Source organism: Anopheles stephensi, chromosome 3, assembly GCF_013141755.1.
Source record: "Anopheles stephensi strain Indian chromosome 3, UCI_ANSTEP_V1.0, whole genome shotgun sequence".
NCBI lineage: Eukaryota > Metazoa > Arthropoda > Insecta > Diptera > Culicidae > Anopheles > Anopheles stephensi.
In genome coordinates, this window is record NC_050203.1 from 20561419 (window position 1) to 20576271 (window position 14853).

The following is a 14853-nucleotide window of genomic DNA, read 5'->3' on the forward strand; positions in this document are numbered from 1 at the left end:
ACAAAGGACATTACAGAAAAGAAATCAGGTAGAACCTCTCCTAGATTGTCGTTCGAGTTGAGTCCAACAATGGCTCCTGAAAGACTAGAGTTCCTCAAGGCGTTATATGTGGACTAAAGACTGACGATGGCTGTGTGATCTCTAGCCTGAGGTACTGGTAAGTCCGAAGTCTTCAAATATTCATCCTTCATACTTGATTTTTTTTTAATTTTGTTTCAATACATAGAAACTGCGCAGAAAATGCTGCTCCAAACAATACTACTGATCGTAACCTTATCTGTTCTAGAAACCCACCGCATTAATTTGGATTAACATTTTATTCAAACATTTAGAGCACAGCAATGTTCACAAGCGAGCCTCACATATCTTGACTTCTCCTAAATTCTACAGCCGTACGTAATTTACATATTAATATTTTCTGCCTGCTTCTCGTGCCTCGTCACTCGCTCAGGGCGGTGCGATCTGAAAAGCAACTCGATCGGTCACCTAATCGGATCATCCACCTTGACCAGGCTCGTACGTCACATCACACGCCAAACCGAGCGCGATTAAACCCTCCTGGGAACCGGCTGGGAACCGACTCATATTTTTTGCACTAATATATGAGCTGATTGATTTTTGTTCGACGGCGTGAGCTACAGCTCGGAATGATTGATTTTCGTCAACCGAAAAACTGGCCCCTGGACACTTTCCATTTACTGCTTCTTGGTGTGTTCCACTTTCGGGCTGCTGTTCTTCCATTTGGTCAGCACTTTGTCGTGATGTTTGCCCATGTACGGTTGCCCTTTCCCGGCCGAATCCAGCCCGTTCGTGTGTGAAGCGCGGTGATGCGTTACGTGATCATCGTGCCTGTTGCGCGCGTGTTTGTTTTTGATGTAGGAACCGAGGGAAGAGAATGGATGCAAAATCACTGTTAATTACGCAACACGGGAAAGGCATTTCGAACTGCTGGCAACTGACCGTATTTCGCGCTCCTGTCGCCGCAACGAGGTGGCAGGCTTCTTGCGCACGTACAGCGATGCACCGACGACGACTTCCTCGTGTACGCTACCACCGTCGGCTAATCCACCGAGTGGTTTTTCCTGCTCCTTCGCAGCATCTTCAATCGGTAGCGAAAGAACGTACCCGACTAGAAGCACCACAACACACATCACTGTCCATCCGGAACGGTTTAGGGGATTGGCCATCTTGAGTTGGTTCGAAAAACTAACGCGCCCAGCGGGACTAATTACCGATCGGAAACTGTGGAATTGTGAAGCTGCAATAGTAGCAGCAGCTCGCGGGTAACTAAACAACCACCCAGCGCTAACGGTTGCGTGCGGTGCATGAGCAAGTAGCTGGCGCGAGTCTGACCCCTTGGCTGATCTTATGCTTGGAGGGATTGCGGCGCATTTTGCGCTCGAACGGCTGGGTGGGAGTTACAGATTAAGTCCAGATGACTTGCAGTGGGGTTAAACCGTTGAGCAAACGGACGCGGGCAACATAATCCGCTAGCTTGTGCAGCACCAATACTAGGAATCGGCGGGTTGCGAATGCAGCAGCAGTGGGGCTGTTTGAAGTTGAGGCGAGGGCTTGCCTTGAGAGCGTATTTTCTTGAGGAATTTAAAGAATTTAAGGGTTAAAATGAGCTTTTCTTGCAACTATCTGTGTTGTTAATATAAGTAGATAGCTTTGAGGAAATAATGAATTTATAACATCAAGCATGGAAAGCCTTCCTAAAGTTGTACTAAAAACTGTACTAAAAAGCATATATGGAGGTTCAAAAAACTATTTAAAACTATTGAATCTTTTCCAGGCCAACAAGCATTGATCAAATGTAGTTCTAACCTCAAATCATATTATTCCAGCATTCGAATGGTTACTTGTATTGGTTGAGCACAGATTCAACCCCACAATAGCAGTGAGTTTAGTGCGATAAGACGATGTTTGTTTGTTTGTTTGTTGGTGTTTATTCTCGCTAAACAAGCGCAGCTCACACTACATGCAAAACCGACGCATGCCTCTGCATGTTTTGTTTCCCACCGGGGAGCGCAAAAATGAAGGTCTGCCGACCTCCAAGCTAATGAGTCGGTTTAGCTTTTGTAGAAAGTAATTTGTTGGAATAAATAGACGCCCTCCTTTCTTCTCTTACTAATAGCTAGCTTATCAATGTGAACTGTTTTTGTGTGACGTTTTAGCAGCTTTCTCAGCTCTGCGTAATACTGAACCCGTTCGAACCGGTCGGCTGTCCGTTGGCGAGGGAAAATCCGTTCGAGTACGCCAGCGAAATCTTCCGCTGGCCCGGAAAGTTGTACGTTTGGCTGCCGGAGAACCCGGCCGACCCGGACAGTCCACCCGGTCCGGCACTGAACCCTTGGCTGGCTGCGTTCGATGCGGACGCACCGAACGACCCTAGCGGTCCATCGCTCTGGAACGATTGGGCCTGAGCGTTGGCCGCTGACGAACCGAATCCACCAGGTCCAAAGCCTTGGCTGAAGGCGTTAGCGTTGGCGTTCGAGCCAGAAAATCCAAAACCACTGGGGAATAAAAAGTAAGGAAGGTCCAACAATCAGATAGGATAGCTGATAGGATTGGAAACTAAAGGAATTTCCGGTGAGTGTATGTAGTGCTTACCCAACGTTTTGACTGAGTGCGTTTGAGGCAGCATTCGAACCGGACAGGCCACTGTTGAGGCCACTGTAAGTAAGCATGGGAATTGGGGGTGAGTATTGATTTTGATTCTCAAATTCAAAAACTTGCATACTTACTTAAAACCTAGCGTATTCGCATTTGCACTGGCACTTGCGGCAGAGCCACTGAGTACGCTGTAAAGCAGAGGGCAGATACAACATTAGTAAAAGAAATAGATGAGAAAGGGATTTTGTACAGCATCGCATTTGTACTTACCTCGGCTGTGGATTGAAACCGAATCTTGGGATGTTGCTTGGGAAGCCACTGGAAATAAATATAAATACACATTTTATTATTAACAAACCACAATTTTAATTGTTGAGTTGGCTTTTTTACTGATAAGGTATTATTAAAATTGCTTTACTGCTACAACCACTATTTTTATTAATAACCATTCCTTGTACTAATAAATGAAACCTTGAGCAAAGGTTTAAATAACTTTGGGGGTTTTAATAAACTAAGTAAATAAAAAAAAAGTACAACAGTAACGGGTTCGTCTGGTAGTAAAGTAAATTTGGAATTAGGTCTGCAATAAAGCTTCAAGAGTTTTCCGACAGATGGCGCCACTGGTAGATTCCCAGCAGGTGCGTAGTATTCAACTCTCGAGTAACTTTGGATAAGCTTGAACAGTTGGTTATTCTTTCCGCAGTAAAAAAAAAATGAATTTTAATAGATATTCGTATCGTATAATATGTACAAATTAATAATTAAATTAAAAAAATAGCTGCAAGGGATTATACAAGCAATCATTCCGTTCCTTAGCAGCTAACAAGACTGAACGGAGAATTTGAGCCTTTCTGTCTGCTAGCCATGGCTAATAGGACCTTTAATAGAGAGAAAGCATTATCATCGATAGAAGGCAAGCCCTTGATAACCCCACAATCTTTTAAGATCATAGAATTAACCAGAATCTGCTGAAGAACAGAAGTTCATTTCGGAACTACGGCCTATGGAACAGAGCGTCCGTCCATACGGGGAAGAATATCCTGAAGAAGATCAGGATCCAAAGTTCGAGCTGATCATATGTGAGCAGCAGAAATTCACGCACAATTCAAAGCACCAGAAGAGCCTTCCAACTTAACACCAGCAGCGTCCAATAGAATTAATATCAGTGGTTGATCTAGCTAGGAGCGGAAGGAGCGGCCGCTCGGGGCCTCGACGTACAGGGGGGCCTCTACGATGAGGGAAATCCTGTTGTTTCCCTCTTATATCACAATTAGAGGGACCTCAACTGCCATTCCACTCGAGGCCTCCAAACATCTTGTCCCACCAATGATTATTATCGATTATTCTCTATCGAAAGTCAATATCCTAATTGCGGAACCCCATTTTTAGTACAACCATGTCTCAGGCGCCAACTAACTTCCATGGTACCACTCGGGCACGCACAAGTCATTATCCTTCACAATATCGCAGCAGACTATCAAAAACCTCTTGGGACTTGGAATCATCCGATTAACACTTGCTTCGATCGTTGCAGTATACAATTACTGGAGAACGATTCATTTTAGTCGATGTGCCTCGATGCGTACTAGGCTTCAAGGACGACAGTTTAGTTTTGACCCGTAAGTATTCATCCCCGGAATTTGTAGCAAAACGCCGTGTGTTTGCATCACGCACTAGCATTACTCATCACACTGCCTTCAATCACAAACAACAACCCCCACAAGCGCGCCATAACACACTACAATTAACTGTAATCACTTAAACCATCCATCGCTCGCTCCCGTTTCACACTTTGAGCCACCTTCGCTACAAAAACCCCTACCCGAGAGCTGGCAACAGCTGCCGTTTGCTGCGAACCGCCGCCTCGGGCACCGTCCGCAGCAGCTGCTGGTCCTTGCTGATCTGCAACACGCCCGCGATCACAACGCCCGCAAAGAACGATGCGGCCAGCAGGAAGTAGATCGTGTAGAGCGTCCTCATCCTGAGCGTTCCGATTCGCGACTGCAACTACACCGGGTCTTGCGGGATGAGCAAATGGTGAGGGCCAACGTACGCGTTGGCAATTCAGGTTTTCCTGACTGGCAGCGTACTTCCCTAACGGCTTCCCATTTTTCAAATCACACACACACACACACTGACGAACCTCCACTAATTAATGTTTATTTGACGTGCAAAACAGTTCAAGCGGAGCAGCGCTAAGCCGGGGTTGGAAGTAGATAAAAAAATCCTAACGCCATTTTATCCTGCCATTCGACCTAAAACGAGGGAGCTCGGGGTCGATTGCGGATTGCGGATCGACAAATCATTCAATAAACGTGGCCCGTATGTTGAATGAAAACAGTTTGTTTTTTCCTGCGCATGCATGACACCGTTCGAATGCGATATTCGGTTGCCATTCATGCAGAAACAAGCACGTGGCGAGATGGCACGATATAGCTACGGTTTGCACGTTGCTTGGCAACCGCGTTGCCAGTGTGAGTGTGTGAGGGCGCATCGCCGCGCAAACGAGTATTTCCGGAAGCGCAAACACGTGTTAGTCAATTCATTTTTTTTTAAATAGATCGTTACGTTTTCGATCGTTCGTTCACTCATTAACATATCTTGTTCGTGTTTTGGTGGTGGTCGAGGTTTATCGAAGGCCAATTGTTCGATTGTTGCTATTGTGCTTAAAACAATAAATTGTTTATTATGAGTGTGCAAGACATTTTTATTACCCACTCTTGTCCTTGTTTGAATCTCTCTTTATACGGCGGCCATTACCCTTCCAAAAACACACACTTTAATCTCTTAATAACTGCTGCTGGATTTGCAGTCACTAATTATAGTGAAATATTATAATTAACACCTATGCGAACTAGTTTTAACACTTTAAGAGTGAACAACCGCTGCTCGTCACTAGTCTCACACGCCATCCGAATCTAATCTCACTCGCCATCCGCCATAACCTCACTGAAAACTCACTGGAAAAGTTGAACAGCCCACACAGTAGTAGCAAACTTACATTCGCGACAGACGGTTCTGCTGTAACGGTGAGCTTGGCAGTAAGAGGGGCGAAATGTTTGCCAACACTAGCGACCAGGCAGTGCACAGGATGGCCACTGTTAAACTCATGTTCCAGCTCGTAACGCGCTCCATCCTCGACTGACCGTATCCAACGCCGGCCTGCTAGACACCGATACTTGAGCGCTGGATTATAAAGCGAACGACACTTTATCACTACCCTTTCGCCTCGGTGGATTCCCGTTTTTCGTTCGACCAAAATATTAGAATATTTCACAGCATTCCGGATACCGGTTTGGCGTGTGTGGTTTTTTTTTTCGCTGTCCCAAAATGGAATCTCAGTTAGGCAGCGACATTGCAGATCCTCCGATGGTCATAATGGAGTACACGTGACGAGTGGCTGGAACGCATTACCTGGTTCCCTGGACTTTCCAGCGATAGGATACGCACGAACGCGTCCGACGGATCGTTCATGCCATGTTGGATTTATTTATGAAGCATTTGGACAGTGTGAGTCAAAACATTAAGATCACATCGGTTATATGCTTCATATAAACCTTCCAAGATGCGACGTTCTCTCAATCTGATTTATTAGGCGCTCAACAATGGGCTCTTAACTTTGATCGTTCAAGAAACCCCTTTCTTACGCCTGATATCCCTAAGCAGGGAGTTGGGGTCTTCGAACTATGCACCAAAGTCCTTTTTTTTTATTCATAAAGAACGGCCTGGCCGTATTGCTAACCAAAGCCCTTTCAATGAAGAAATTCAAATTAATGCTAATAATTAAAGAATTCAAGGGGTCTGTCCAATTAATTTGACACAACTAGCTCGATAGTACCGCGCGTTTCCGGTAGGTGGCGTAACGAGCGCCAAAAGGTATAAATGGAGCGAAACAATCACATACAGTGGCAATAAATTCGAACCCCATCGTCATATTTTCATTGGACGGGATTCGAACCATCCGCAAATTAGTCCGAAATTTCACCGTGTCTTTATCCAGCAATAATGAGTCCCTTTGCAAAAACTTCCTGCTCTGAGCAAATCCGGAAGAAATAAGGCCAAAATACGAAGGCGTTCGAGTGCCATAAATTTGCATAGGGTTTCGTCTCCTCGCAGGATCCAAGTATCGGTCTCGAATACTTTGGACTGCAAAAAGCCTTCGACACGCCAATAAGGTTGCATTAAAAATATAAAAGCTCTTCAACATAATTTACAAAATTAAGTAAGGGAAAGGTTTGGCCCTACTGTTTTGTCCCTCACTGTATGGATCGAGCGTGAAGCGTAACCATTAATCGAATGGATTAATGTGTTTTATTAAATAATGAATACACACACATTTAGTTTGCATCCTTGGGCTGTTCACGATCACTGCGAACGTTAGTGCGAAAAAGGGAAGTGATGGACTTTTTTCACTCACACCAACACACACGTGGTTAGATAAAATTTTAATCCGCTTAAAAACATACACAGTGCGATTCCTGTCCCTGCACCTTACCAGACATAGTGGGGGGTTTCACTACCTTAAAGCCCCCAAATGAGATGGTAATGAAATCATCCATCCATCCCATCCCAGAGATAACAAGGCAAGAGAAGAAGCTCCAACACTTTCGCACATCTGCCCAAATTCCATTCGGAATATCCAACCGTTCGAAATCGGTCCAAAAAATTCGGTTTCCATTTTCCTATTCCAATAACCTGTTTACCCAGAGCGGTGCGGTACAGAGTAGAGCCTTTATTCATATTATCAACAGTCGCAAAACGGCTCCGAATTGCCTTCCGTGTGTATGAGAGGTTTACAAATGCTAATGCGTTCGATGTTCGATGCTGCGAAACTTTACAAAAAGGCGTACAAACAACGTTTAACATGCGTTCACACGGATCGGGTTCGGTTATTTTATTTCAATTTTAACAACTACAGTGCTCCAAAATGGGGAACGGGACACGTTGCGATTGTTCAATCGAAATTGTTCAAATTCCAACCTCCGAGGTGTCCGAGTTTCCATTTGAAGCACTGTACATAAATCCTTCCTTTGCCACCCTTTCCTCCGATTCGCGCTCCGCACCTCGAATCGAATTCCGAACTGAACCTGGGAAATCCATGGTTCAGGTTTTTTGCTTGCGCTTGCTCTCGTCTTTTCGGTAAATTCCCCAGCTAGGGAAGGATGAATACAGGAACGGCGGGGAGAAAAAAGGTTTCTTATCTGCTAACCCGCCCGTTTTCTTCGCGGAGCAGAGCGCCTTCGAATGGCTTCACCGAGCAGAAAGCCACAGTACAGAGTTCAGGACGTTAAAGGTGTAATTCTATTTATTCTTCTCTACTTCCGCTAATGCTAAACTTGCGTACCTGGCTTCCTTTTGTTTCCTTATGTGTGTGTGTCGGCTATATAATCATTGCTAAACATTATAACCCTACTGTCCTCTATAGCATTGGGAGTGCGCGCCATTTTCTCTATAAGGCGCTATCGTGAGAAGTTTCCTTTTAAGCCGTCTTTGTTTTAATGTTAAGAAGAAAATATAGTGTAAAATAGATAAAAACACAAGGCACAAATTGTATGCACAACATAAAGAATAATAGACGGAAGCTTAAACCGACGCTCGAGTGAGCAGATGCCGACGAGCTTTACAGGTGGTGTGGTCGGGAAGCGTTTCAACAGCTGTATTTCCATAAGCGACACACTTTCGTACAGTACATACAACATTAAACTTAAAACATACGCTAAAAACAACCATAACTGTACCAACACAACATCAAAACATAAGCCGGCCGATTGTTCCGCTGGTCCGTCGTTTCCTTTGCGCTGCTTAGTAACCGTATTTATCCTGAATCGAGTTCATCACATCGCTGGCGAGTGAGCTGAGCCGGCCGGCCACCTTCGTGACGCCTTGCCGTACACTTTCCCTAACGTCCTCCAGGTCGGGCCCGTTGTACTGCAGTGCGGGACCGCGTGATCCTCCTTGAGAAAAAGATCAAGCAAATTAGGTTAGAAACACGACAAGAAAGTGGTGAATATGAGTTGGAATCCTACCAGGTCTACCACCACCACCACCGGAAGAACCCATCGATGATGATGAACCGTGGCCGAAATAGTCGGCGGACGAGATGCTGGTCGAGCCCTGGAATTTGGAAAGGTTCGCCGACCGCTCGTAGCTCGACTGCTCATCGCCGAAGAACTGATCGGACGAGATGCCCTTGGCGGAGCCGAACTTTTTCTGCGCCACATCACTATTATCGACCGGCTGGGGCTGATTGCTAGCGTTTCTTCGATTGCTGCTGCTGCTGCTGCTGCTGTGGCTGTTATTACTGCTGCTGCCTCCTCCACCACGGCTGTAAGTTGGTTGATCTGGAGAGAGAGAGAGAGAGGGGTTATGAGAGTGATTAAGAAGAAAAGAGGAGCCGAGTGCGTCGTCCCTCTTACCACTAATACTGCTACTAGCGCCTCCCTTCAGGCTACCACCGGCCGGCGAAAACATCGTCTTCACCGTCGGACGCTTGCTGTCGATCGGTTCGAGCGTATCGAAGCCCATCTGTGTCGCTTCGCTCATATCGGCACCCTTGCCGCTGCCGGAAAACCCGTAAATTATGGAATAGTCGTCGAAAAAATCGTTTCCACCGTTACCGCTGCTGCTTCCTCCGCCACCGCCACCACCGCTTCCGCCACCGCCGCTAGAGGAATCATCGCGATCGTACGCTTTGCTAACGGAGGTACCGCTGCGTGTCGTTTCCTCCTGCGTGAGCGTTTTCATGTCGGTCAGGGCGGAGTGTGAAACGCCGGACGCCCTTCCGAAGCCCATCCCGAGCCGTTCGATCTGTTTCGCCTTGTTGGGATCGATCGCTTTCAGCTTTTCCTCCTCCTTGTGCTGCTTGATCGATAGGTCCTGGTAGGCGAGCCGCACGCTGGCCAGCGTTTCGGCTTTCTCCTCCTCGGTGACGATCTTCTCGGGCGCTGGTGCAAGCTTCAGCTTGTCGGCCATATTGGCACGTTCCTCTATTTCGGCAAAGTTCGTTTTGACACGGGTTGCACCGAGACCACCCTTTTTTGCGCCCAGCCCGCCCTTTTTCGGCTGTATCTTGCGCACACCGATCGTTGATTTGACCGGTTCGGTCGGTACTTCGGAGGTGAGAAAGTCGACCCGGGGCCCTGCCGATGGGTCCAGCGTGGCGCTAAGGGAAGCCAGTTTCGGAATCTAAGAAAGGAAAAAAGCAAGGTATTATATTTTTATGATTTTACGTTAGTTAAAGGTCCCAGATAAGAGACCAAAACACACACACACAGACATAGGAAATCCACGTGCAAGCAGCAACGGAACAAAAAAAACCGTCGTCTTTACTTACGTTCTCCTGCTCGGGATCGATCTTCGGCCGGGGATTGTTGTTACGCTCGTCCTTACCCGTCTGTGGCGTCGTGACGGTCGCGTCACTGTCAAAGTTCTCACAATCGGCAAAAAAGTCTAGCTCCTTCTTCTCGCTGGCAGTGTTCAGGTCTTGCACATGGTCAATGTGGAGCTGTTGTGTACGGGTTGATGACGGAAAGCGAAAATGAAAATGCCAATTTAAGCGGACCATAAGTTTTGTGTTTAGGTTTTGTTGGTGTCCCTAAGTAAGGTGCGCTAAAAAGCAGCTATTTTGCCATTGAAACCACACGTGGCAAAGACACCGCCACACATGCCCACACACACACACACACACACAAGCGCGCGCGAGCGCGCCGTGTTATCTATGCTCACCGTCGTTCCGTACAGCTGTAGTGACTGTTGCGCTTTGTTTAGCAGCTTATCCTTATACAGCTGGGCAGCCCGTGAGTTGTACTTCTGTTGCGCATCGGTGGTGTTGCAGTTATGCTGGCGAAAGAATTGTGCCTACAAAGAACAACAGCAACAACAAAAAAGAGCTGTTAATTGAATTATCCATTCCGTTGCGATGGCGCGCCGTGACGTACCGCGTTGGCATTGCCTCCGACCTGCATCTGGCGGATCTGCAGCCAGGTCCAGTTCGTGTCCAGATTGGTGGAACGTACGAACGTCAGATGCACGCCCAAATTCCGATGCACCGCGGAACAATCGATGCAGATAAACACGCCGTACGTTACCGAGGACCAGGTGGGATTTTTCGCTCCACAGTCGAAACAGCTCTGTGGTTGTGGTGGGAAGAAGTGAGTGGTGGTTTAAGGACCGCATCGAAGGACACGCTCTATTCGCCCTTCCCCCATCAACACGTCATGTGTTTGTGAAAGGGGGGTGGGGTGCGACGGTGACAATGGTCACCCGTCGTCGCACGCTTACCTTGTTCGTTGCCTGTGATCGTAACCGATGGAAAATGGCATCGATGTCCTCCTTCGAGGGTGAACTTCCACCAGCCATTTCGGTGCGATAATCTTGAGCCCAACTAGCTAATTTTCAATCTTCCCAACAACACGTAGCCTTTGTCACGAACCGGGGGTGGTGGGTGGAAGGTTTGGGAAGCGATTCGCTGTTCCGAAGAGTGGGAAATTCCAGCCCCAATCACCGACTATCGATGCGCGTGGAAAACAACACTTTAGCGTATGAATTTTACAACAATCGGGATGGGGAACGCAACGTCAACACTGTGCACGTTACTGCCCAATCAATTTCCAGCTGGCAAAGCGGAAATTAATGGTGTTTTATTGGGACCGTTGCTTTTGGTGGAGCAATATAATCAGCACTTTCTTTCCTTTTTTCCGTTTTTTCCACTCTTTTGACGTGACACGCTCTGACGTTGCAACGTTGGTGACAGCTCGTGCGTACTGGACCAAGGTTGCTAAAGGAGAGGTGAACGCATTTATTTTTCAAATTTAAGTATATATTACAATTCTAGACAGTTTTATAAGGCCATCGGACCTGAAAATTGAGAATTTTAGTACTATTATACGAGGAACTATCTTAAATTAGTTCCAGAAAAATAAACGTTTTTTCTAGAAATCCAGTACCGTTCCAGCAGCTACTCACCTTGATTACGATGCCACGAAGAAAACAACTGACAACTTCAAAACATGACGTCCGAAAACAATCACAATCGATTCTCCGTTCCGTGCTGCAGGTGGTACGTACGTGTTCTTTTGCATTTTGTTGCCCAAATATTTCGTCACCCCGTCAGCAGTTTCCCGTTTCCGAAAGCATTCTGTTTAGTTTGTCTGGCCTTAAGCAAACAGTGGTAGAAGGGGTTGCGGTCCACGTGCTTAATTGCTACTGGTGCAAACAACACTCCAAGGTTTTCCTCCAGCACCCAGTGTCCTTGGACGCGGAGTTTCACATTCCACTGTTCGCGATTCGATTCATCTACCGCTTGCCAGTGCACTCTGCGCCATCTGATTCTGAGTTTCTTATCGGAAGCTTATCTAACGTTGTTCACAATCTTGTATCGATTACAGTAGTGGTGCCATAAAAATCACACTTTAACTGCACTCGCCGAAGCCGGAAGTACTACAATAGGCTTCCAGCAAGATGAAGGGTGGTAATGGCGGCACGGTGGTGCTGCTACTGTTGGTGGCCAGTTTGGTGCCAACGATGCTAGGACTTCCGGTTGTGACACAAAAACCGAAAGCGCCCGAAAAGGAAGAGGAAAAGCATGACGACAGCAACGTGGAACGTATGGAGGTATGTACATTAATTTTCTAGATAAAAAAAGATTTATTTGGAAGATAAAATAACCTTTCTTTCATTCGTTTTCTCTTCACAGAACATTATTGAGTACAATAAATATCTCCAGGAGGTTGTAAGTGTGCTCGAAAGCGATCCGGTGTTTGCGGAAAAGCTGCAAAAGGCAGCGGAATCCGATATCCGGGTAAGGGTGGTGTGGGTGTGCGCTGTTTCTCTTCGCCTTCTTGCTCATTTTTCTTCCTCCATTTTAGTCCGGTGTTATAGCGCAGGAGCTGGAGTACGTCGGGCACCACGTCCGTTCGCGTTTGGACGAGCTGAAGCGAATGGAGCTGCAGCGATTGAAGGAGCTGGCAACGAAACAGTTCGAACTGACGAACGAAATCGATCGCGATCATCTGAAGATTAGCGAGCATGTGGATCACGCCAACCCGCACACGTTCGAGATAGACGATTTGAAGAAGCTGATCCTGAAAACCTCCCAAGACCTGATGGAAAACGATCGCCGCCGGCGGGAAGAGTTCAAGCAGTACGAGCTGCAGAAGGAGTTCGAAAAGCAGGAAAAGCTTCGCGCCCTCGACGAAGAGCATCGGAAGGCGTACGAGGAGGAGCTGAAGCGCCAGCAGGCCAAACACGATAATCACGAAAAGATTCACCACCCCGGCAACAAGGCGCAGCTGGAGGAGGTGTGGGAAAAGCAGGACCACATGGACGGGCAGGATTTCGATCCGAAAACGTTCTTCATGCTGCACGACCTGGACGGTAACAATATGTGGGACGAGAACGAGGTGAAGGTGCTGTTCATCAACGAGCTGAACAAGATGTATCAGGCCGGTGCGCCCGAGGACGACATGAAGGAGCGGGCGGAAGAGATGGAGCGCATGCGGGAGCACGTGTTCAAGGAGGCGGACACGAACAAGGACGGGTTGATAAGCTTCGAGGAGTTTATCGAGCAGACGAAGCGGGACGAGTTCCAGAAGGATCCGGGATGGGACACGGTCGACCATGAGCCACAGTTTACGCACGAAGAGTACGTGGAGTTTGAGCGTCGCCGGCAGGAGGAGATTCAGCGACTGATTGCGGAGGGCAAGCTGCCGCCGCATCCGAACATGCCCCAAGGATATCATCCCCAGGGAGAAAATGTAAGCCGGTAGATGCTTGGGATTCGCGTGACATGGGGTTAATAATTGCTTTTTCTTATCTTGCAGGGTCAATACCAAGTGCACCCGAATGCTATTCCACAGCAGCAGGTTCCCCACTATCAGCAGCAGCAGCAAATGCAACAACAGCAGTACCATCAGCAGCAGCAGCACTATCAGCAACAACAGCATCATCAGCAGGGACCGCCTCCGCCAGCAGGATACAATAACCATGGCCAGCAGATAAACGTTCATCCCAATCAGGTGTACGATAATGTGCAGCCGCATCCGGTTCAACCTAATCCTTCCTACACTGGTCAGCAGTCGACTGTCTACACGGGTCAGCAAGCCGCGCCTCATCATCAAGGACAACCGTCTCCTGCTCAGCAACATCATGCACCACCACAACAGCAGTAGCAGCAGCAACACCCACCGCAATACGCACAACAACAGCAGCAAATTCAGTCGAATCAGATCCCACAAAATCCTCAATATCAGCAGCAGCAGGCCAACCACAACGTACAACAACCTAACCAGCATGCGCCTCCTGCCCAACAACAGGCACATGTAGCACAACAGCCGCCAGCTCAGCCACAGCAACCTGCTGCTGCTGGAAACGTCGCGCCAGCGGCGCAGCAACAGCAGCAACAGCAGCAACAACCACCAGCTGTTCCCGCACAGCCATCCGTAATGCAAACGAAACACTAAACGAAGCATTCCGCGGGGTATCAATGACGCCAAAACAAGCCAAACGTAACACCCGAAGCGAATGTTCGACCCCGCGCTGAAGAAAATTCACGCTCGAAGCTTCCACACACAGAGAGAGAGAAAGAGTGAAACATTTTTGCGAAGCAAATAGGTAACACACACACACACACATAGATAGGGGATTAGTAAAAAGCGGGATTTGAAGTAACGTTAAGGGTATTGAAACGCACGAGAGCGGCGTCGATTCCATATTATCCTTTCCTCCGGCCTCCTGTAACAGAGGAGAAAACCGAGCGTTGCATTGTACGTGAAACTAACACAACATTACCATAAAACAAACTCTACTACTCTCCATTTATCAGACTAACGCAATTATCTTGAATAATACTTTGTGATGCAATTACTACTGTATAACGTCGTTGTGTAGAGATAGAGAGAGAGAGACAGCGAGCTACTTGTACTGTCGTTTTTTTTTATTCTCTGTTTTTTTACTGTCTCTCATACGAAATAGTTTAGCGAAAGGAATAACGAAGGCAGAAAAAGGAAGGAAGGAAAAATCGATTGCCAATAAATCTGTATTTCTACTGGTAATATATTGCAGAGTGTCGAGGAGTTTCTCTCTACCAACGTTCTCTTCTTCCCTGGCACTACACCTCGAAAGGTCTCGCGGCCTGCCATTTCTGGCTTTCTGTGACTGGATGGGAGTTGAACCCCGGCCCTGCCCCGTGTGAAGACCGGCGCCGCTACCAACGTCATCGCTCTATTTTCATACAGGTCG

At 47.3% G+C, this 14853-nt stretch overlaps 3 protein-coding genes across 9 annotated transcripts; 1 reads left to right on the top strand and 2 right to left on the bottom strand.

The window, feature by feature from the left end:
• Positions 1–298: 298 nt before the first annotated feature.
• Positions 299–5813, bottom strand: LOC118512817 (ATP-dependent RNA helicase glh-2-like). 2 transcript variants are annotated; one of them, XM_036057789.1, is made up of 6 exons: positions 5618–5813; positions 2887–2934; positions 2748–2804; positions 2614–2676; positions 961–2516; positions 299–849 (listed from the first exon to the last, which is right to left on the bottom strand). In XM_036057789.1, the coding sequence occupies exons 1-5, from the start codon at positions 5749–5751 to the stop codon at positions 2186–2188; spliced, it is 633 nt and encodes a 210-aa protein (XP_035913682.1). In that variant the 5' UTR covers positions 5752–5813; the 3' UTR covers positions 299–849; positions 961–2185. The 2 variants fall into 2 exon arrangements, with proteins under 2 accessions (XP_035913682.1, XP_035913681.1); XM_036057788.1 differs by lacking the exon at positions 5618–5813 and adding an exon at positions 4439–4792.
• Positions 5814–7474: 1661 nt separating this feature from the next.
• Positions 7475–11358, bottom strand: LOC118512815 (ADP-ribosylation factor GTPase-activating protein 2). The gene is made up of 7 exons (XM_036057780.1): positions 10897–11358; positions 10554–10745; positions 10342–10473; positions 9950–10120; positions 9033–9801; positions 8643–8957; positions 7475–8570 (listed from the first exon to the last, which is right to left on the bottom strand). Exons 1-7 carry the CDS (start codon positions 10972–10974, stop codon positions 8419–8421), a joined length of 1809 nt encoding a protein of 602 aa, XP_035913673.1. The 5' UTR covers positions 10975–11358; the 3' UTR covers positions 7475–8418.
• Positions 11359–11595: 237 nt separating this feature from the next.
• On the top strand, positions 11596–14671 carry LOC118512816 (nucleobindin-2). 6 transcript variants are annotated; one of them, XM_036057781.1, is made up of 5 exons: positions 11596–11674; positions 12003–12228; positions 12311–12415; positions 12483–13370; positions 13437–14671. In XM_036057781.1, exons 2-5 carry the CDS (start codon positions 12076–12078, stop codon positions 13782–13784), a joined length of 1494 nt encoding a protein of 497 aa, XP_035913674.1. In that variant the 5' UTR covers positions 11596–11674; positions 12003–12075; the 3' UTR covers positions 13785–14671. The 6 variants fall into 6 exon arrangements, with proteins under 6 accessions (XP_035913674.1, XP_035913675.1, XP_035913679.1 ...); XM_036057782.1 differs by having other exon boundaries at positions 11634–11678; XM_036057786.1 differs by having other exon boundaries at positions 11637–11674; positions 12006–12228.
• Positions 14672–14853: the final 182 nt, after the last annotated feature.

Bases quoted from the DNA above. Each gene is read 5' to 3' on its own strand.
- LOC118512815 (XM_036057780.1), bottom strand. From the start codon at position 10,974: ATGGCTGGTGGAAGTTCACCCTCGAAGGAGGACATCGATGCCATTTTC. The intron at 10,121-10,341 runs GTGAGCATAGAT...CGTACACAACAG, and splicing joins TACAGCTGTACGGAACGACG to CTCCACATTGACCATGTGCA. The intron at 8,571-8,642 runs GTAGGATTCCAA...CTTTTTCTCAAG, and splicing joins TGGTGGTGGTGGTAGACCTG to GAGGATCACGCGGTCCCGCA.
- LOC118512816 (XM_036057781.1), top strand. From the start codon at position 12,076: ATGAAGGGTGGTAATGGCGGCACGGTGGTGCTGCTACTGTTGGTGGCC. The intron at 12,229-12,310 runs GTATGTACATTA...TTCTCTTCACAG, and splicing joins GCAACGTGGAACGTATGGAG to AACATTATTGAGTACAATAA. The intron at 13,371-13,436 runs GTAAGCCGGTAG...CTTATCTTGCAG, and splicing joins ATCATCCCCAGGGAGAAAAT to GGTCAATACCAAGTGCACCC.
- LOC118512817 (XM_036057788.1), bottom strand. From the start codon at position 4,596: ATGAGGACGCTCTACACGATCTACTTCCTGCTGGCCGCATCGTTCTTT. The intron at 2,935-4,438 runs GTAGGGGTTTTT...ATTTATTTCCAG, and splicing joins CAGCTGTTGCCAGCTCTCGG to TGGCTTCCCAAGCAACATCC. The intron at 2,517-2,613 runs GTAAGCACTACA...TTTATTCCCCAG, and splicing joins GCACTCAGTCAAAACGTTGG to TGGTTTTGGATTTTCTGGCT.